A 22,833-nucleotide genomic window follows, 5' to 3' on the forward strand; every position below is an offset into this window, starting at 1 on the left:
GTCTTTATGGATCCTCTGATACCTGTCTGTGGATCCTAGGAACTGTTTGTATGTGTGTGTGATCCTGAAGAGCACATTCTTTACCCTGCGGCAGGACTACTTCAAATTATGTGAATGCCAGTAATGAGCTGGGCTAGAGAATCTTACTGTGTGTCTGAGCTCTGTAAAATTCTCATGTGTTTGTTAAGCCCCTTCAGAGGTAGTGGCCAGAAGATGCTGCACCACCTTTGGACTGGCACCTTTCTTCACAGCAGTCCCCAAAAGGAAATGCTTAGGACTCTCTGTCTTCACTGGTTCCCATGCATGCTGTAATTTAGCAATATTCTTTGTTCATTGGTTCCCGTGCATGCTGTAATCTAGCAATATTCTCTGGAGTTGTTACCACCTTACAATGCAAGAATCCTTCAGTGCTCTGTGGTAGCTCAGCCGACTTTATATGTACATCTGGGACCCCTATTGATCTTACTCATTTTTTAATTCAGTCCAGACACACACTGATCTAACTGTGGGAGGTGTTCCACGAGCCACGCTGTGCACCTGCATGCACTCCATGGAGGGCCGGTGCTGAACCCAGCTGTGCTAGTCGGGAAATACTGGGCTGTTAACGCACCTGTTGAAGGTTGGCCCAGTCTGGGAAGAGTGGACTATCACATGGCTCTCTGCAGCTAACAGAGCTGAGCTCACATGGGCCACAGTAAACACACCTTGAGCTGTGTGGATCGGTCTCTTTCAAATTTTATTTTTGAAAATGTTTTTGTAAGTCTATTTTATATAATGTTGAAAGGTTATTTTCCATTTCCAGTTATTATAAAATACTGACTGTAGTCCTGGTGCTGTACAGTACATCCCTTGTAGCCCGTCTTACACCCAGCAGTTTTGTACCCTCCCCTCCAAGCCCTATGCTGCCCCTCCGCTGCTCTCCCCCTCTCCACTGCTGACCACTAGTTTGTTCTTTGTATCTGTGAGTCTGCGTCTCTTTCATTATGTTCACTAGTTTGTTGGTTTTTGTTTTAGATTCCACGTGTAATGGGTAATATCATACAGTATTTGTCTTTGTTTTTCACTTATTTCACTTAGCATGATGCCGAAGAAGTTCACACATGTTGCTGCCAGTGCCAAAGTTTTGTTCTCTTTTGTGGCTCAGTAGTAATCTATTGTGTATGTATATATACACCATGTCTTCTTTATCCATTTTTCTGTCAGTGGACACTTAGGTTGCTTCCATATCTTGGGCAACTGCAAATAATGCTGCTGTGAGCATTGGGATGTGTGTTCAACTGGTCTTTTTTTTTTTTAAACTGCATTAACGTTTACATACATTTTATCTCGATCATTGAAAAATTACTTGGCCCTTACTTTCATGAGAAAATAATCGATCTCTTTAAGTAGGAGTACTAACCATTACTGTGTCTTGGCTTTGCCTGGTCCATATTTACATGTGAGATGGACAGTAACCTGACTTGTTCCCCAGTAGCATATATAAGTTCTCAAAATGGTCCAGCTGTGGAGACTTGCTCCTCCTCGGCACGCATCTTCATAGATGTTCGGATCACAGAGTTTCCACCTGGGGATGTAGTTCATGTTGTATTCCTTGCCAGCCCTTCCCGTTCAGCTCCCTCTTCCAGTCTTGGGGAAAGTTAGAGGAATATTTGGATGTTTTGTCTCTGTTTCTGCTACCTTCTTAAGAGATACTGTATCTAGTAGTTAAAGGGCTGGCTCTGGAGCACAGGACTGCCTGGCTCTGAAACTCCACCTTTGCCACTTTTTGGTTAAGACGATTAGGGGATTATTTTCATACTTTAATTTCCTCATCTATGGAACAGTTAGCAGTAGAACCTACTTCATAGAATGATTATGAGAATTAAATGGATTCCTCACTTAAGGTTCACAGGGGAGGGTTTAGTCATGAAAAAGTGCTCAATAATTGTTAATATTTGTTATAATTATCAACAAGAAGCTCATGTTTCCATGTTCCTCACAAATGAACCTTCATAATTTGCAATGATACGGTTCCTTATCTCATTTCATCTTTTCAGAACTCTGTGATACTAACTCAGTTTTTGGAGCTGTTGAAAGGCATACTGCAAGTCACTCAGTACCTGTTATAAATGTGAAGCCGTCCTTTTCAGGTGCATTTCCTTAGTAACTATGGACTGCTAGCCATGCCTTTCAGGGAAGGCAAGGGCCTCAAACTATGGCCCATGGGCCATATCTGGCCTATTGCCTCTTTTTATGCCATCTGTGAGCGTATAATGATTTTTACATTTTTAAATCACTGGGAAAAAGTGAAAGAAAAATATTTTGTAACACATTATAAAATAATATGAAACTGAAATTTCATTATCTACACATAAAGTTCTAGTGGAACAGAGACATGCCCGCTTGTTGGCATAGTATCTATGGCTGCTTTCATGGAAGCCACAGACATTACTATACTATTTATGTCTACTTCCTTTAGGGGAGTTTAGGATGGAGATCAGAAATGAGGCACTCTATGCTCTGGAGAACTGGCAGAACAGGTCTTCAGATAGATGTTTTCAGGATTTGATCTTAGGAGCCCAGTTCTTACATCTCATATCTAGAAAAGCACTTATTTCCTTCATGGTGACATTAGTTTCTCTTGACTAGCAGAAAACCTTTGCAAAGATAAGTGCTTGATTACGTGAACTCCCCCTTTAACAAAACTGAATATATACTGTCCTTCCCTCGCCACTTCTTTAGAGCAGTTTCTCAGAGCTATCTAAGGTGCTGTCTCCCAGACTATAGTCCTTATTTTGCCTAAAATAAAACTTAGCTCACAGCTCTCTCGTGCATTTTTTAATAAGTTGACGGAGTGCTCTATGTACCAGCAATAGTATGTGTCCTAAAGAAGCATTTCCAGCCCCCAGGAAACTTGATATAATGGGTGGAACGGACAGGAAGCCAACCAGTGCAGTTGGATATGAGTAGTGCTATGATACAGAGATGCACAAAATACTTGGGAAGGAAAGGATGGGTGTTTGGCTCCATCTAGGAATCATGGAGAAGGAACTGGCAACCCACTCCAGTGTTCTTGCCTGGAGAATCCCAGGGACGGTGGAGCCTGATGGGCTGCCGTCTGTGGGGTCGCACAGAGTCGGACACGACTGAAGCGACTTAGCAGCAGCAGCAGCAGCAGCAGCAGCAGGAATCATGGGAGGCTTCCAAGAGGAGGTGATAACCAATTTGGTCAGTTGGTGTCTCTCTCATGCACAAAGTAGACATGTTCTGTGTAACAAGTGAAAACGTTTAAAAACATTTGTTAAATAAAAAACAAAGCTAATACCCTTCTCTCACCACTACTCATGATTGCCTCTCCCCTGTCATATATCCTTCTGTATCTTTATGATTTATCTCTACAGTAATTTTTACCCTAGGACACTCAGTATTCTGTTACAAACCTGTTTGCAGGTTCAGACTTCCAGATGTCCTGAAATTTGCCTGGATGGGAAGGATTTCAAAGGTTTTGATGTTGGTCCTGGAGACAAGGGCAAGCGAGCTTTCTGATGCTTCTGGTGGGAGAGTCAGCATTCTGGGACCCCAGACACTTTCAGACCTTTCTTCTTGTCCTTCTCCAGGTAGAACCTCGTGACCTCTTCATGGGGCAGACTAGGTACCAGAGCCTCCTTGTTGGACAGGCAGTATTCCTTGCTTAAGGAAGCTTGGATTTGCTAAGGCTCTTGAAAGTCTGGGAGTTTTACAATAAACATAGGCTTTAACTAGACAGTCATAAAAGCTTTTGAGCGAGCATGTCCTTCTCTGCTGCTGTAATAGACCCATTATACTCTTTCTCCTCTCGTAACACCTTTCTCTAATTATCTTTTTATGGTGGACCTGATTTCCTGATATCCTCCCTTGTATCTCCATCTTGTTAGATTTTGCCTTTGCTTTAAAATCTCTGTTGACTTGGGCCTTGCAAACTCTGGTCCTCATGTGTGCACAGATCTTAACCAGTGCTGCAGTTCTGTAGTATCCTGTGAGTTCTCATCTTCCTCATGAGACTATGCACTGCCGGAAAATGAGCCTGAATAAAGGGGATTGTCATTTTTAGACATGTTGGGTTAAAGGCAACAGGTTGGGTACAAGTGCAAACGATGTCCAGGCAGTTGAAGGTAAGAGACTGGATCTTGGCACAAAGAGTAGGCCTAGAGATTTGGCATCACTCGAGTTGAAGGGATGATAAATCTCCTGGGCCAAGATTTATTGGGCATTTAATATCTTCTAGGCACTCTTCTTGGCAACCCACTCCAGTACTCTTGCCTGGAGAATCCCATGGACAGAGGAGCTTGGTGGGCTACAGTCCATGGGGTCGCAAAGAGTCGGACACGACTGAGCGATTTCACTTCACTTCTTCAGGCACTCTTCTTAGTGCTTTATGTGTATTAACGCCTTTATTTCTTCATGGGCATGAAGTTGATACTGTTATTATCCATACATTACAGATGAGGAAACCAGGGCTCAGAGGGCTGAGTATGTTTAATTGACTGAGGTTATAGAGTTGCTCACTATTTGAACCCACGCAGACCAGCCCCAAGTCCAAGGAATCAGGTAGACAGAGGGAGACCCAGAAAGGAAGACACTGCGGATTACATGTTAATCCAGAAATGAAAGTATGTGGGGGAGATCTGCCATGGCTCATGGTGTGAATGTCACCCAGAGGTACCCTGAAAATAAGCTCTTGATTATTTGTCTCTAGGGGTTCAATTGATGGTACATGGATGACTTTTCTTTTTCTCCCTGACGATATCTTGGCTGGTTCTGTTTGGTCTCCTACCAGACTGTGGGCTGAGGAAGGGAGAAAAGGAGACACTCAACTTCTGAGACAAGTCAGTAATTCAGGGAAAAAGGAAAAACAAAGTAGAAATAACTTACTTTTCTATTTATCTTTTACCATTTCTACTCTTATCTCACTAAAACTCATATGAGGAACATGAAAACTATTTGTGAAATGCCAGTAATCAAAATAATATCTATATTCTGCTGCTTAAACTATGAACATATAAAGAATATGCAGATCTTGGGCGTGTGTCCTTGGTGTTGAAAATTAGAAAACACTGCCGTCAGTGTCGTCAAGGCCAGCGTGATGAGTGTGCTTCCAACTAGAATGATAGCTGATATTTCAGTTCTAAGTACTTTGTAAAAATTTCCATGATGGTGGTTTTTTAATTTGCTCAAGGATTTCTGCTCCCAAGTATTTCATTGGAAAAATTCTTAGAGAGAAATTTCTGGAAAAATCAAATAGCAAATAATGGCAAAATATTTTGCAGTAAGTATATTGTTTAGTGTGGCAGTTTATTTTTTAAGTTTGAGTAAAAACTTAAAATATGTCTAATTTTTCTAGAATAATAGTATTAGTGTAGAATAGTCAGATTTTTTGTTGTTGTTGTTGTTACCATGGAGGAGACGCTTTTTTAAAAAGTAGGTTAGTTACAGTGTAAACTCTATAAAAAGTAGCAAAAAATGAAAATAGATAATACCTGACCCACTCTAGGTGCTTAAGAAGTGAGATGAATAAATGAGAGACCAAATCAGAATTTTATAGGTAAAAAAGAGCCCAGAGAATCATCTGGCCCAAACCCATAATTTTATGGATGTAGAAACCAGTGCTCAGGAAGCTGAGCCCCCGCGGCCAGAATGGAATTGCTTGCTAGTGGGCATTGCTGAATTCCTGGGCCAGGAATCCTGCCTTTTATTCTGATATTTCCCCCACTCTATTGGTGGTTTCAAATTCTGCCTAAAATTGAAGCAAATACTTCAAACCCAACTTTTCATTTGGTCTTTTCTCTCCCTATGATGCCACCCTGTGGACTTACATATTAGTGTATCAGGCAGGGCAGCCCCGAGGTACCGCTTTCCAGGCCAGGAGTGACTGTGGCTCCCAGAGTCACCTCGGTCACCTGCGATGATCCCAGCCACCGTGAGTGGCAGGCAAGTGCCAGAGGGGAGTGATCATCTAAGCAGAAGGTCCAAGTTGCTCTTGCTTGTGTCTGATGGAGCTTCCTGCACAAGATAACGGGAAAAATTGAGTCATAGCATTCTTGAGCCAGAACGGCCCTGACAGGCCATTGAAGGCAGTGGTTTCCTCATGTCTGTGATCAGAGAATCCTCCTGTGTGATGATGTCTGTCACAGAGGCTGCCTGGGGAAAGCAGCTCACAGAGAGGCCTCCTTGGTTGAGAGTGGTGGAGGGGGGACCTCTGCTAATTGGCTCTCGACCACCTGGCAGCAGTGCTGAAGTCGCTGCATATGTCGCCACCACATATGTCCCGCCTGCAGCCTGTGCCAAGCCATCCTTTTTCTTCCCAATTGTCTCTGCGCTTCCACTCACCCCTGCCCACTAGTGTCCAGTTCTCCACACACTCTCAGGAGGAGCTTTTAAAAATTTTTTTTGAAAAAATGTGTTTGGCTGTTCTGGATTTTAGTCACAACATGCTGACTCTTATTTGCTGCATGTGAGAACTAGTTCCTTGACCAGGGATTGAACCCAGGCTTCCTGCATTGGGATTGCTGAGTCCTAGCCACTGCACCACCAGGGAAGTCCCTAAGAATGAGCTTTTACAAACATATGACGGTCACATCTATGCTCGATGGTTTTCCATAGCCTGGAATAAATACATCTTCCATTGGCCTACCTGGCCCACCTGATCTGGCCCCCTCCTGCCTCGTCAGTCCCATTGCTCATTGCTTTACTGAGTACAACTCACCCACTGTTCCATGAATACTCTCATTTCCTCCCTGGCTAGGGGCCATGTAGAACCTGCCCCAGCTTCTTATCATTCATTTCTCTCTCAGAAAGACCTTCATCCCCAGTCCACTCCAAAGTTACTGTAGCATCACTGCTTTATTTCCCTTTTATGAGTTATTACACTTATCTTGTTGATTTATTGAGTTACTTGTTTATCCAGTTCAGTTCAGTCACACAGTCATGACTGACTCTGCGAACCCCATGGACTGCAGCCTGCCAGGCTATTACAGCTTCTCAAATGGGAAGAAAGGTATAACAGAAAAACAGTTCCTATCTTAAGTTAACTACCTTAATATTTTAGCAGTGCCACCCTATCACATGGAGTTTGGGGTCTGATAGTGAAAGGATTTCCTGCTTGCACAGAAGTCCAGTGAGAGTAGAAAAGTGGCACTCTCGTTCTAGGCTGTGTCCAGAGTATCTAGAACAGTGCCTGATGTGTAAGATGGTTTGAAAACCCCCTTTATAACATAATCTAATTTTACCAGTTAGGAAATCACAAATGTATCCATGTCACATACTTGTCGTTTATACTGTTATTAAGTGTTCAGTAGTTAAAACTACGAAACTTACTGAGATATTTGGGTCAGATAAAAATGTAATTAAATGTGATTCCAAAATGGTATGAAGTCTTCAGTTGTGATGCTGGACACTGGTGGTTTAGTCATTAAGTCGTGTCTGACTCTTGTAACTCTAACCCCATGTACTGTAGCCCGCCAGGCTCCTTTGTCCATGGGATTTCCCAGACAAGAATTTGGAGTAGGTTGCCATTTCCTTCTCCAGGGGAACTTCCTGACCCAGGAATTGAACCTGAGTCTCCTGCAGGTGGTCTCCTGCATTGCAGGCAGAAGCCTGTTTAGCTGTAGGTTTCTTTGCAGTCTTGCTTGGATTTAGAAAAGGCCTTCCTTACCGCAGATAGTATGGTGGTGTTCTGCTGTATCTCTGTTTAACCCCACAATATGCAAGACACATGTACAAAATAGAATGATTGTTGGAATATTCTTATAAACGGTCTGCATGTTGCTGGCTCTGTGAAATCCTTGAACGTCTTTGGAACAGGCTCAGGTACAGCAGACAGAGCAGCAGGCTGTGCACCAAGGGTACAAAGATAAATGACATAGTCGTGTTCTCTAGGCGCTCACACCAGTGGAAACGGGAGGAGGAGGTGGGTATGAACCGTGGCCTGTCTGTTCTAGGGTTGACTGAGTCAGTCAAATCGTGTGTCAGTTACTCTGAAACCCTGTGAGTCACCCTGCTGGAGATAAGCCACTTGGGAAGAGGTCATACTGAGCTCATGTGTGAAGGACCACTCTTTTCCAGGAGGAAGGCTAGGAAAAGGCAGTCCAGGTAGAGAGGAGAATGAAGAAGGGCTTAGAGGAGCAAAGCTGTCAGCACATCTCCCCTCCATCTTATCTCTGTATGTGGACAGTGGCTTTTTATCTGAAAGGACAGAGCTTAGTCTCATGAAATTGAAGCAGCATCTTTTGTCATGCCCCGTTTCCTCTCCAGTCCCAAGGGCAAAGGCTTCTGGAACGTGATGATCAAGCAGACTTGGGCTCTGTTTCCTTTTATGCTGTGGTATCCTCGCCCCCTAACCCCAACCCCAGATGGTGACTGCACAGTGCCATAGCTACTGGGATGAGGAGAAAGTATGGGGATTAAAAAAAAATCTGGAAAGTCATTGTGTGGCTTATTGTGGTAAGATTGCAAAGGGACTAATAGGGCTTGTTATGGCTCTTGGACTTTGTCCTTTATCCAGTGGACTGTCATTTAAGGTTATTAACAGAGGCAATATAATTACATTTTTGTTCCCAAATAGAAGATGTGGTGGCAAGATAAAGACTTGATGGGATCCGAAGAGCCAGTTAGGAGGCTCTTGTTAGAGCAGATGTAAGAGGTGATGGGGACCTGAACCAGACATTGGCTGTGAGGAAGGAGAGGATTTGAGTGGCTCCCGGACAGATGCAGGAGTCACTGAAGCTGCACAGGTGGCAGAGGCCACCCTGGGGGTGAGTGTAAAATTCTGAGGGGCAGCAGCAGGGAGGGAGGAGAGGGCATGAGGAACTGGTGGAGAAGAGTAAGAGAGAGGGATCAGAGTTACGGGAGGACGAGGAGAATGAGGTTCTGGAAGCCAGGGGAGAAAGTGGTCAAGAATCTAAGCAAGTATTTTATTAAAATAAAAGCTACACTGAAATATTTGACTTTGCTTCTTGGGGAGGGATTAATTAGGAGGTTGGGATTATCATGTATGCACTACTGGATATGAAATAGATAACCAACAAGGATCTACTGTGTAGCGCAGTGAACTCTACTCAATATGTTGGAGAATCTGAAGAAAAGTATATATAGGTACATATACACACACATATACATGTACATATATATGTACACTCATATACACATAATGTCTACTAGTTTTTATATACCATACCTAGGGAGCCTCGGAGAAGGCAATGGCACCCCACTCCAGTACTCCTGCCTGGAGAATCCCATGGACGGTGGAGCCTGGTAGGCTGTAGTCCATGGGGTCGTTGAGGGTCGGACACAACTGGGCGACTTCACTTTCACTTTTCACTTTCATGCATTGGAGAAGGAAATGGCCACCCACTCCAGTGTTCTTGCCTGGAGAATCCCAGGGATTGGGGAGCCTGGTGGGCTGCCGTCTATAGAGTTACACAGAGTCGGACAAGACTGAAGTGAATTAGCAGCAGCAGAAGGGAGCCTGGATGATCTTTTCAACCATGTATCCACCTCCTTCCATCCACACAACACACCCATACTCCTGCCAAAGCAGCTTACTCATTCTTCACACATGCAGTGTTGCTCTCTTTGCCAGAAACTTTTCCTCTTCTTTCCCATACCTGTCAAGAGCTCACTCACCTGAACCAGGCCCTCTTACGTTTCATTGTAACTTTTGAAATGACTACAAGATTTAAAGTGTGCTCTCTGCATTGATCCAGCCATCTTGATTATGGTAATGTATCCTACAAAAATATTCACCATATATAATATATGTGGACAGGTATGTTTAATGGGGCATTGCATGTAACAGTAAGGCTGGAAGCAACTGAAATAGATGAGACTTTGAAAAAACAAAGATACACATATACACACATGTGAAAGTCACTCGGTCGTGTCTGACTCTTTGCGACCCCATTGTCTATAGCCTGCCAGTCTCCTCTTTTCATGGAATTCTCCAGATGAGAATACTGGAGTGGGTAGCCATTCCCTTCTCCAGGGGATCTTCCCAACCCAGGGATCAAACGCAGGTCCCCCACACTGCAGACATATTCTTCACTAACTGAGCCACTGGGGAGGCCCCATGTACACACGTACTGACATGGAAAATTGGCCACTGAATGTGAACTGTGATTCTTTCTTTCAAAATAAGCATGTATGTGTATTGATGTATGTGTAAAATTGCATATAGAAAATAAAATCTGAAAAAAATTCACACCAGAATATGAACAGTGGCTAGTGCATGCAGGCACGTGTGTGTGTGTGTGTGGAGGGAGGTGTTGTTTAAATGTACCTTGTCCTAAAACGTTAACACCTGCTAATACTGCATAATGAGCTCACTGGCGTTTATTACTTTCTTCTTTGTACCTTACATTTTAAAAATAAAACTGAAGAAATGTGGTGTTCAGTTTGAAATACTAAATGGTTTAGGGTCCAGTCTGCACTGATATTTATCAGGACAAAGCCCACAGAAAAGATTTTTCTCCATGTCATCTTGGAGTGGAATTTCATAAAACATTTTAATCCAGGGACAGTAGTATCTCGGCTGACAGACTGCTTCTTAATCAATGCAGCTTTCTTCTCGCAAATAAGCTTCACTGAATTTAGTGTGTGTGGTTGCACACAGCCAGTAGTAAAGGATTTGCGCAGATGCCCTGATGCTTATAGATAATTGCAGTTAAATTAGTTCAACCTATTTTTGTGTAAGTTGTTAAGTGACACAGCTTTGATTCATTTGTATATGCTTATCTTTTTGAAATTCCCTCATTGGTCTGTGTCGGGTCTCAGTTGCAGCATGTGGGAGTTTTTGGGGGGCGCGTGGGCTTCTCCTGTTGGGGCGCGTGGGCTTCTCCTGTCGGGCCCATGGGCTTCTCCTGTCAGGGCACGTGGGCTTCTCCGGCTGTGGCATGGGTGCTCCAGAGCGTGAGGGCTTAGTTGTCATGCACAGCATATGGGATTTTAGTTCCTTGACCAAGGATTGAACCTGTGTCCCCTGCATTGGAAGGCAGATTATTAATACTGGACTGTGGAGGAAGTTCTATTTATATGCATATTTTTAATGGAAAATAAAGAAACATAACAGTGTATGTTTGTTTTGTGGTGAACTAGGTACTATAGACAGAACAGAGTATGGCAAGAAGCTGGAGAAGGAAATGACCACGTAAGTAGACATCTTTTTACTATTGCTAAGCCTTTCTGTCTTAATCCAATTGTAATAAAGTTTAAAATTTTGCACTATTATAATAAAGATTCAAAGTTTTGAGGGGACCAACATCATTGTTAGTTTTTTAGGAGGATACAATATAGGCTTTTTTCTTAAAAGAATTTGCTGCATAAGACACTCTAAAGGGAAGGCTGAGCCCGGATCAGACTGATGTATGCATTGGTAAATATAGAATATCATCTGCTGGGAAATTAGAGGGATTCAAAGTGAGCTTGTTTAAAATGCAGTTAAGAATCACATTATTTGCAATGGCTTTGTATTATTAGTTTGCTTCTTGAATAGCTTTAGTCATGATGTAATGAGATCAGTTAACAGGATTTTTAAAAATATAGCATCTTATTCTGAACAATGAAACAAGACATTCCAATATAAATATAGTCCTTTTAAGCTTAACTCACTTTGGAAGCTTTCATTAATGATTTACTTACCCTGAAGTCTGCTCTCAGAACAGCTTATAAAACATGTCCAAAGGCATGAGTTGGTGATTCAGAAGAAAATGATTTCACACTATCCTGTAGGTACTCTAGTAGGTTTGAAGAAAATGGACATATTTTGAAAGTTGAGAAGCAAACACCTCCAGATACTCTTATGGAGAGGCACTTTTTTAATATTGATGAAAAACAGTGTCTTATAATCATCTTCAAAGTGAAAGTTTCTCAGTCATGTCCAACTCTTTGCGACCCCATGAACTGTAACCTGCCAGGCTCCTCTGTCCATTGAATTCTCCAGGCCAGAACACTGGAGTGGGTAGCTGTTAGCTTCTCCAGGGAATCTTCCCAACCCAGGGATCGAACCCAGGTCTCCCGCATAGCAGGTGGATTCTTTAGCATTTGAACCGCCCAGGAAGCCTGTAATCATCTTATAAATGCTTAAATACAGGTATTTTTTTCTGAGTAAACGTAGACTGGTGGCTTACAATACATTAGCTCATTTTCAAAGCACATGTTCCACTGGTTAAATGAGGCTTCTTTTTAGCTATCTCTTGCTGTATCATTAACACTTGGATAATAAATATTGAGTTATATATTAACTAAAATTTAGTATTCTAATTCTATCTTCTCTGATAAAGACATTGTGCATTACCAGGTATAACTTGGGGAAGATATGTTTACATCAGGCTGTGAGCATCGATATCAGCAATTATCTGGTTATTACATCACCATTTTTACAGTTTCTGCATGATTCATATAAATTTTTTCTTTGAGGGTGGCAAGTTGTGAACTTTTAAAAGTGGAAATATTGGAATCCTATAGTTCATTTTTGAATGTTTGTTTTTACCTAAAAAGTAATTGCTTAGTGAGGCACATGAGTTGTTTGCTTTTTTCTGTATGAAGACTCAGATAAGGAAATATAAATTTGGCATTTCTAGTTAATCAAGGGTCTGGTTTTAGAAGATGCTCATTCTTTTTATCGTTAGAATTTAAACTGGGGGTCCTGCTACTTGATTCACTAAGCATTTCAGGATAACTCATGATGGCCAGTTGGGCAGATGATATAAAAACATTTTTTATTCTCAGTTGTCTGGCAGATTAATAACCCAAAAGGTCAGGTGACCATCTCCATCTCTTGGTTTCACTTTCTGGCAAGTTCTGTCCCTTCTTTCCATTCCCCAGTGTGCAGAAACCATCCCAAGTGTTCAGCTGATATAGGGGTAATCCAGGTGTGCAGGATGACACTGGTAGACCTCACCTAATGCTGTGATGCTTTTAGGCACCACTCACGTCTTTCACAATAACTGGCATTCTCTACACGCTAACTGGGTGCCAGGCACAGACGCAAGTGTTCTTATATATTAGTGTGTTACGGTTCTTTTTCTTGGCCGTGTTACGAGGCATACGGGATCTTAGTTCCCCAGTCAGGGATTGAACCCATGCCCTTGGCAATGAAAGCATGGAGTCTTAACTGCTGGACTGCCAGGGAAGTCCCACTGTGTTACAGTTCTTATCTCCATTTTGCCAGTTAGAAAACTGGGACTTTGAAAGGTGAAGTCAGCCTGTATCGCAGTTAAGAGCTGGGATTTGAGCCAGAACAGAAAGCACACTCTTCACCAAGACATTCTACCAGGGTGTCTATAGTTGGATGCTGACCATCAGTGCTGCTTTGAAGGAGGGCGAGGTTGCCAGATGACTGAAAAGGGCAGGGCGGGTGGTCTGCTGGGGACAGTGCATTGATGAGAAAGTGGCGTGTGGGCAGCTTTCTTGCTGTTTTCCAGGTACGCCTACTATTACTCTGGAATTGGTGCTGGCGTGCTTATTGCCGCTTACATCCAGGTCTCGTTCTGGTGTCTGGCCGCTGGAAGACAAGTACACAGAATCAGAAAACAGTTTTTCCATGCCATCATGCAACAGGAGATAGGCTGGTTTGATGTGCATGACGTTGGAGAACTTAACACCCGCCTCACAGAGTAAGTACCTGGGTGTGTGTTGAACTCTGACGTGTGCTTCTTATTCTTTTAAAATGGAAGCGAGGTCATAAAATGTGTCAGGAGGTGATCCCTGGAGGTAATGCCCATCCCTCAGAAGTAATTCTGAAACTAAATTCCTTCTGAGTCTTGATCGTGCCTCGTGCGTCTTTTTGTTCCCAGAACCCTGGCAGGGCATGAAGAGGTCCTGCATGACTGGTAGTGAATGAGGGATTGGACTTGCCAGACCCAAGACATCCTGTGGGAGTGAGCATTAGGGCGGCGCCATGATACTTGCTGGGGACGTTCCTGAGCAAAATCCTAGATGTAAACTGATTTACCCCCCACTGAGACCAACAAACAATCAACTAGAATCAGGAGAAAAGTTCTGGTGTTCATAATCGTGATGTTTATTTCTAACACTGTTCTTTCAGTGACGTCTCCAAAATTAATGAAGGAATTGGTGACAAAATCGGAATGTTCTTTCAGGCAATGGCGACATTCTTGACCGGTTTTATAGTAGGATTTACAAGAGGTTGGAAGCTCACCCTTGTGATTCTGGCCGTCAGTCCTGTTCTTGGCCTGTCAGCTGCTATCTGGGCAAAGGTAGGTGTGAAGCCTGTGAATCCAGGCTATTAAACTTCTCCACTCTCAAAAAACACCCCACAACTCCTCCAGTAGAGGCTGTTTTTGTCACATGATGACCCCGACACTGACGATGATGTTAAATCTTCTGTTCAATCTTGGTGTTAAATCTTCCGTTCACAGTCAGTGGGAATAGGCAGATGTGAGCTCACTAAGTTGTCCCCACCCAGACTCTGTGCTGTTATTGGGGGAAGGGAAAGATGGAGCTCTCCCGTCTCCTTCCCTGCCTTCATGCAGAAGGCATGCTCGGCTCTCGGAGAGCTGTGTCCCCGGTAGACAGTTCCACGTTCACAAGTAGAGCTTCAAGTTCAGTGACTAACACGTAAGTCCCATTCAGTTACCATTATTGATGTCAGTGTTTTGTAGATTTTATTTATTTTGTTGGCAGAACAGTTTTGTCAGCATTATAAATGGCTCTGTGTTTATACATACTTAAGTCCATTGGTTTGAAGACAGTTTTTCTAAAAGAGGTTTTTTCTAGCCCCTAATGCACATACATCTGAGGTCTGTGGTTCCCTCTCTGTCACGAAAGCAAAGCAATGCAAATGGCCCTCCCCACCTCTGCAGGGAGGCCTTCCTCTTGAGACTGGGTGTGGTGTTCATTCTGAATTGATTTCCTGTGAGTGTAGGTGGCTGTGGAGAGATTGGCCTGGTGTGTAGTTTCTTAGAAAAATGAGAGACAGCGCTACACATTCACATGGCAAAAGGATGTAGAATAACGGAGGGCCAAGCAAACCCAAGCCTAACACAAAACAAATCAGGCTGTATTAAGAAATTAAAATATTTAAGCCTGTAGATTGGATATCGTTTTGCTGTTATAAACGGTAACTGCCATTTTTTAAAGTATCTACTGTGTCAGGCAAATACATATTTTTTTTCTCTTTTTTAAAAAATTTTTTGAAATGCAGTTAGTTTACAATGTTGTGTTAATTTCTGCTGCTCAGCAAAATAATTCAGATATACATATATATACATTATTTTTCATACTCTTTTCCATTATGGTTTGTCACAGGCTATTGAATACCGTTTCCTCTACTATATAATAGGACCTTGTTACCCAGATTCCACTTTTTTTAGGTTAAAAAATCTCAAGGAATTTCAGAGTATAAAATAACAACATATCTTAATCTCCCCCCAAATTAGTAAATGTTAGTTATACTTTTTCCAATATTCAGCTATAATATTTTCTACATATGAAGTAGAAGTTTGTAGAATATTTTCCCCCTCATTCCATCATGTTATGTTCTTCCTCAAACGCATGAAATACATGTTCTTGTAAAGTGTAGACATCATCTCATTTAACAGAGGAAGAAATTGAAGTTATGAGAACTCTTATTAATTTATTGTTGAGACTAACACAGTGTTTGAATAGTGTTCTTGGTGGCTAAACTGCATCTCTGTTGACATATTTGGCAAAAGCCTTTGTGTTAATTGATTTTTCTGTTTACCAGCATGCTAGGCAAGTCAGGTAGCAGATTCTTCATATCAGTATTTGCTGAAAAACTGTTCTAAAATGTATTGATGTTTGTTCTAGTTAAGTTAGGGGGGAAAGCAGTAAGTTAATCTTTCAGATACTGTTTAATAAACAGAACCTTCAACTGTCTGGTTGTCAGTCTTATTAAAAAAGAAATGAGGCCCGGTGGAGGAAGCTGCTTTGTCCCTGTGATTCTGAGGCTCTCTTCTATACCTCAGAGGCCAGGGGCAAGAAGGCAGAACAGGAAGAGGCTTGGCCCCAGCAAGCTTTCTACTCCAGAAAGTCTCTTTTGATCTCTGCACACAATTTTCTAGCCCAGCCCAGAGACACTGGGTCAGCTAAGGGGCAAAGGGGAGGGAAACTACCATATCCTACTGCTACATGAGGGGGTCCAACCTTAAGAACACTTTCACTCCCTCAGGTAACAGAAGCAGGGGCCCCAGCAATTGCAGACAAACCATGCTGATGAAAGTCATACCACAAACACTCTGAATGTAAAACACATTCAGAGTTGACCCACAACTCACAGAAGTAGGTTAAGAATTATATGCTAAATCCCCAAAGGGTAACTGCTTGCTAAAATAAAAGACTTTAAATAGGACCCAGATTCTCCTAACATAATAGACACCACACCCAAAATATAGTTAAAAGAAGACCACTTGTCATACCAAGAACTACGAAAATCACAACTTGAATGAGAAAAAAACACTTAACTGACAAGTGCTGATATAATTCATATGTCAGTATTGTTTGGTATGGATTTTGGAATAGTCATCAGAAAAATATTTCACTAATCAATTACTAATTATTCTAAAACAAAAAGAAATAGACAATATCAGCAGTGAAAAAGAAATTAAGAAAAAAGGACAGAATGGAATTAGATAACTGAAAGGTACAGCCGTAGAACAAAAGTCACGATGGAGGGGTTACTCTTGTTGAGTGCAGAGGACGGGATAGAGTCAGTGGACTGAAAAGAGAATAATACAAGTCACCCAGCATGAAACAGAAAATGAAAGCGCCTCAGGGACCTGTGGGACAGTAGTACCATGTGGAACATTTGTGACCATCAGTGTCCCAAAAGAAAGGAGAGGAGTGAGGCTGAAGGAACATTGGAAGAAATAATTGCTGAGAATGTCCAAGATTTGTGAAAGACAAACCTTCAGCTCCGAGAAGCTAAGCTAACCTCAAGCAGGATAAACCCAAAGAAATCCATGCTAAAGCACGTCATAGTTAAATCATTGAAAACTAAAGACAGAGGAAAAAGTTGAAATTGGCTAAAGATGAACAGCACATTACCTACAGGGAACACTGATTTGAATGACAATATATTTCTTACCTGAAACCATAAAGACCAGAAGGAAGTGGCAAATTATTTTTCAAGTCTTTAAAGAAAAGACCTGTCAACTGTGGATACTTGGTTAAAGTATTTTTTAGGAATGATGGGGGAGACAAAAACATTCCCAGACCATGGAAGACTATAGAGTAACTTTGCCTTAGCATCCCTCCTAGTAAAGACTGGCTAAAATGAAGTTCTTCAAACAGAAGGAAAGTGATACAAGGCATATTGGAGCATCAGGAAGGGAAAAGGAACAACAGAAAGAGCAGGAATTTGGGCCTTTCTTTTCCCAGGAGATTTCTAAATCATATTTGGTGATTGAACCCAAAGTGATAAGTGGTAAAAGGTTGATACCAGTAGATTTTTATGTCACCTATGAATATTGTGATATCCAGAACAACTAAAAAGAAATGGTGATTAAAGAAATCCATTTGGTAAGTTCTGAGCTCCTGAAAAAGAATTCTCCAGGCACACACAACTTTTACTGGAAAAATTTAGCAGACATGCAAAGAGGCATTGACACCAATTTAATACAATCACCCCTAGAAGAAGGAAGACTTTATCTGCTTTCCCCCAAAAGCAGGAACTCTTGCTCTGTGAAAACCATGTAAAGGAGATGAAAAAACAAGCTACAAGCTGGGAAAAAAGTAACATGCACGTCACATATCTGACAAAGGATTAGTCTTTATCTAATATATAAGGAACTCTCAAAATTTGATAGTTAAAAAAAATCACCAAAACTACTATTTAATAGAAAAACCTATAATCACTTTTTAAAATCCAGATACATATTAGAATTATCTTGGAATTTTTTGAAAACTACCAATGCCTAGGTATTGCTTTTTCCTCCAGAGTTCCAGATATGTTTCTAATAAGCAACCATGTTTCAAAACCACTGGACTGTATAATGATCTTTAATTTTATTTAGTTTGTTTCACTTTCTATTTCTTATTCAGTGCTGGCATTTCATTTAGTTTATGTTTTCCAATCTCTCCATCTCTTTTTTTTAAATGTTCTTTCTCAAGCCTTTATCAAGCATAGTAGAAAAGCTTTTGTCTACATATATATAAATAGTATGTATAATATATATTTTTTAGAAAACTTACAAATTTTTGCCTAACTAAAAAAAATTGATGACACTTTGATTCCTTGTTTGACTTAGTATAAATAGAATGCTAGATTTCTAATTAAAAAATAAATATGCCACAAGCAATAAAGGTTTGCTGTATAGCACAGGGAACTATAGTCAATATCTTGTAATAACCTGTAATGGAAAATAATCTGAAGAATAATGTGTGTTTATGTATAACTGGATCACCTTGCTGTGCACCTGAGACACTGTAAGTCAGCTATACTTCAATTATATATATATATATTAAGGAAAAAAAACAACCCCGAATGAACCAGTTAGAGAATGGGCAGAAGAGATAAACAAATGTCATCAGAGAGGTTATACAGGTGGTAGGTCAGCACATGAAAGGTTGTTTAACAGCATTAGTTGTCAGTGAAAAGCAAATTAAACTGCAACGAGATACCATTATGCATCTACCAAAATGGCTAAAATAAAAGTGAAACCCCAAATGCTGCTGAGACGCAGAGAAACAGGGTCACTCGTGTATTATTGGTGGGAACGTAAAATGGTACCCAACCTGAAAAAATAGTTTGCAATTTCTTATAAAAGTAAACATGCAATTACCATACAATCCAGCAGTTGCATTGGACGTTTATCTAAGAGAAATTATGTTCATGTATTCACTCAATCTGTATTCAAGTGTTCATAGCAGCTCTATCGGTAATAGCCCTAAACTGAAACAACCCCAGACACTCTTGAACAGGTTACTGGTTGAGCAACTGTGGTACATCCAATGATAAAAAGGAAAGTAGTACTGATACACACACAACCTGGATGAGTCGCTAGAGATTTGTACTTGGTGAAAAAGGCCGGTCCCGAAAGGTCACATATGTTATGCTCCATTTACATAATATTTTTGAAATGACAAAATAACAGGCAGAACAGTTTAGTGGTTTTCAGGTGTTAGGGATGGTATGGAGGGGGGAGAAATGAGGAGTAGGAAAGGAGGTGGCTGTGGCTACAAAAAGCAGGCCTGAGGGATCCTTGTGATGGAGTTGTTCTGTGTTGTGACTGTCGTCACATGAATCTAGCAGATGATAACATTGCTTGGAACTAACACACACACACACACACACACACACACACACACGAGTGCATGTAAAACTGGTAAATCTGAATAACATTAAATTAATGTTGTGTTAAATTTTTGGCTGGGATCTTGTTCTGAAGAGATGTTGGAGATGTTGTTGTTTGGGGAGCACCAGATAAAGGGTTTATGGGATCTGACTGTCTTCCTTAGAATTGCCTTTGTGTCTACAATTATCTCAGAATAACAAGTCTAAAAAAATAAAGCATGTATAAATTATCCCAAACAAAATGAAATAAAGACCTACACTGAGAACTGGAAAAAAGGGACAAAGATGAAGGCCAAAACATCTGTCATGGACAAAACTATTGCTTCTGAATGTATTAGTTTGAACAGTATAAAGTGACTTGAGTTTAGCTTTTAACTGAACAGGAATAACAATTTCATGTGTCTGGCACTAGGACAATTAGGCTTTGTTAAAAATAAATAGCAGCCTTTAGAAGAAGGGATGAGTTAGTGAAATTTGATATCATTTAGGTGGTTGATTGTAATAATGAAAGTATCACCATTCTGTTATTTTATATTAGAGGAACAGTAAAGTTGACTTTTCACATCACTGAGAGTATTTAAAAGTGTCTTTTTTTTCTTTCAATAGACACGATCTGTTAAAAAACAAAACACTTCATGAACATTCTACCGTAGTCTTGCCTAAGGATATGCTTATCATTATGGAAGGTCATAGAGAAGCCAGGTTTATTGAATCAGTTGGAATGGTACTTGATATTTCAACAATAAATTAGAATAGCACGTTTTGAAACTCCTCATTCAAAAATAGTTCTGCTAGTCTTCTGTTGTCAGCTGCTTCTGGTGTGGTTGATGGCTGAGGTTTTCAACAAGAGCAGAGAAGCAGAGCTAAACTGTACTGTAGGCACCTCTTGCCTTATGCAGACCTGCTTGTTCAGGGATGACAGTGATCTCCCTGGGTCAGGCCCAGCGCTGTGAGCAATTCTGGCAGATGTGATAGGGCAGCCCTAGGCGGGTCATTCTGAGAGGTCAGGAAGGTCTAGAGCGTCAGTGGGTTGTTGTTTGGGGAACCAAAGAGGAAGGTGCCCACCGTGCAACATCTGCCGTGGAACCTGGTTGGTAAAGGTTCGTTTCCCTCAGCCACCCATTCCTGCATCTGCCGTAGCTCCTGTTACTTGCACATGCAGCAGAGGAAGAAATGCACTCTTAAAACAACTTTGAATTTTTTATGATAAGAAGGCATAGACTGTTATTACTTATACAAATGAGTCCACAGATGCTATAAATTATTTATTGAAAGAGTATAATATATTTACTCAGAATTTGATTTGAATTCTTGTGTGCAATATTTAGATGGTTGACTAGTCAAGCATTTCAGGTAAAAATAGTAGTCCTTTGCCCTCGTCGGTTGACAGTTTTACTCACAGAGCCCTCTGGGATTCCACACATGTCAGTGGCTGGTTTTAGAGAGAGATTCACTCCAGTGACTGTTGATTCATACTGTGAAGCCTTAAATCCTGGATATTGCACTTACTAGCAAACGGCTTGACCTCTTTCTCATTCTATTTCCTCATGTATTGAGGGGGAAATAATGCCTACTTCTTGGTACAATTGAGAAGAATCAGTGAAGGAGATCCTGTGTATATAAAGGACCCGGTACTGTTCCTTCCAGAGAACAGATGCTCAGGGACCAAACAAAAAAACCAAAGAGCGTCCATAAAAGAGACCTCCATGGTGGCCTAATGTGGTGCTGAGAAACCCTGCCGGAAGGAACTCTGCTTCCCTGCCATTCGAAACCTTCCTGAGGTCCTGTCGCTGCACAGTGCTTGGTCCTCGTGTTCTCCTGGCCTCCTACCTTGGTGTTTCTGAACCAGGGTGTACTTAGCAATTGCTATGTTGAGTACACCTATTTTTTTTATATACTGCCCCATTTTCTGTATTTATTAATGTTTAGAGTATACACTTTTTTTAAGATGTAAAATCTCACCCAAAGTCCCAGATTTATTTATTTGTATGAGAATCCATGGTGTATAGTGAGAAAGTTGAAATTTTGCTTTATTATATACCATCTCAGTCAAAAAATAAATGGCTACAATATGTATACTAAAAAATAGGACTTCATAACCAAAGACAAGTAAAAGATTTATATACAGTACAGAATACTTTGTACAAGCGGCATTTGTGTACAAAAGGTAAAATTAACTTGTTAAAAAATTTAAATTATCTGCAATTGCATTTTTAAACAGATACTGTCTTCATTTACTGATAAAGAACTTTTGGCATATGCAAAAGCTGGAGCAGTAGCTGAAGAGGTCTTAGCGGCTATTAGAACTGTGATTGCATTTGGAGGACAAAAGAAAGAACTTGAAAGGTTTGAGTCTCCTTTTTTAAGTTGGTAGAGATGTTAAATTCTGTCATCTCAAATGCCCTTCAGGTTGACGGTGATGATTATGAGGCTATTTGCTGATGTATATGTTTCCTTAAATAGCTTCTTGGATATATTACAGCATAGTTAATATTCTGGAAAAGTTGTGATTCCAGTTGTTGTAATTCTTATATCTGCTAATTCAAAGTGTTTTCTAGAGTCTCCTAGGTGGGTAGTGAGATAAAATAGTTTCTTAAGGCTGAAACATAATTAATAACTCTGATGATAATTTTTCTCCATCAAGTTAATTCTTGATTCTCTAAGAATGAGTATTTTGTGGTAGATGGATGGGGTCATTAAGTTACTTCTGGGGGAGGTGAGGGGTTGGTGATAAAAGTGGGGCACATGGCAGGGGCATCTTGATTCTGATATTGTTTTATTTCATGACCTCAGCTGTGCTTACATGAGTGCTCACTGAATACTCTTTAAACTGTACACACTGTGTTTGGAGTGTACTTTTCTCATATGATGTATTTCATACCCATAAAGATATCCTCTGAGAGAATTTGTGATGGCTATGTACCTATCATAGTTCAGAGGAAAGCAGTATCTGTGTTCTATCTCATTTTTTACAAAGGTTTTTGCTTTTGCCTTAACAAGCGTCTGACTGAAAAATGGGAAATAACCAGTCAAAAGAAGCCCCTCTTCTCTTGGAGCTTAAATTCTGGCAGGGGAGGGGACAGATACAAACAACCACAGGTCAACAACATATACCAGTTGGGGTAAATATTGTTTGGGGAAGTTAAATACTCCGTTAGGAGTCATGGGGGGTACTGTTTCAAGAGTGTATTCAGCAAAGTACTTTCTAAATAAGTATTGTAAAGTAAAATAAAGTAAAAATTAAAACTTAAAAAAAATAAAAAAATAAAGTCATGGGAGTATAGAAAAAAAATAATAAATGTCTGAGTAGACACAGAATGAAATTTTGAACTTGGCGTTCATTTCCAGATTTTCTTAATGAAGAGGTGTATCAGAAAAAGAATCTGTTTACCAACATGGGGCGACAAATCTTATCTGATTCTGCCTAGTTATCGCGCCAAGGGAAAGCATATCTCCGTAGAAATCAAAATTGCAAGCGTCACCTTCAGGTGCTGCTAGAGTTTGAATTTATAATACTCTGAGGACCAAGGAGCTCTCTCTTCCTAAAG

At 40.8% G+C, this 22,833-nt stretch overlaps 2 protein-coding genes across 6 annotated transcripts in view; both read left to right on the forward strand.

Annotated features, from left to right (window-relative positions):
* The window catches only part of LOC101122517 (phosphatidylcholine translocator ABCB4), a 387,444-nt gene that overhangs the window by 195,798 nt on the left and 168,813 nt on the right, over window positions 1–22,833 (forward strand).
* Window positions 1–22,833, forward strand: part of LOC101121256 (ATP-dependent translocase ABCB1) — a 116,094-nt gene that overhangs the window by 23,057 nt on the left and 70,204 nt on the right. For 3 of the 5 annotated variants that reach the window (XR_003589152.3, XM_027968525.3, XM_060414575.1), the window contains 4 exons: window positions 11,107–11,158; window positions 13,434–13,625; window positions 14,057–14,228; window positions 21,507–21,631. Coding sequence is in view for 3 of the 5 variants with exons in the window: in XM_027968525.3 (XP_027824326.2) it covers window positions 11,107–11,158; window positions 13,434–13,625; window positions 14,057–14,228; window positions 21,507–21,631 (541 nt within the window). In the remaining 2 variants the exon portion in view is untranslated. Of the gene's footprint in view, window positions 1–8,604; window positions 8,769–11,106; window positions 11,159–13,433; window positions 13,626–14,056; window positions 14,229–21,506; window positions 21,632–22,833 lie in introns of those variants that run through there. The other 2 variants (XM_042249150.1, XM_060414576.1) reach the window with 2 other exon arrangements.

The sequence above is a fragment of the Ovis aries genome, chromosome 4 (genome assembly GCF_016772045.2).
Source record: "Ovis aries strain OAR_USU_Benz2616 breed Rambouillet chromosome 4, ARS-UI_Ramb_v3.0, whole genome shotgun sequence".
Lineage (NCBI taxonomy): Eukaryota > Metazoa > Chordata > Mammalia > Artiodactyla > Bovidae > Ovis > Ovis aries.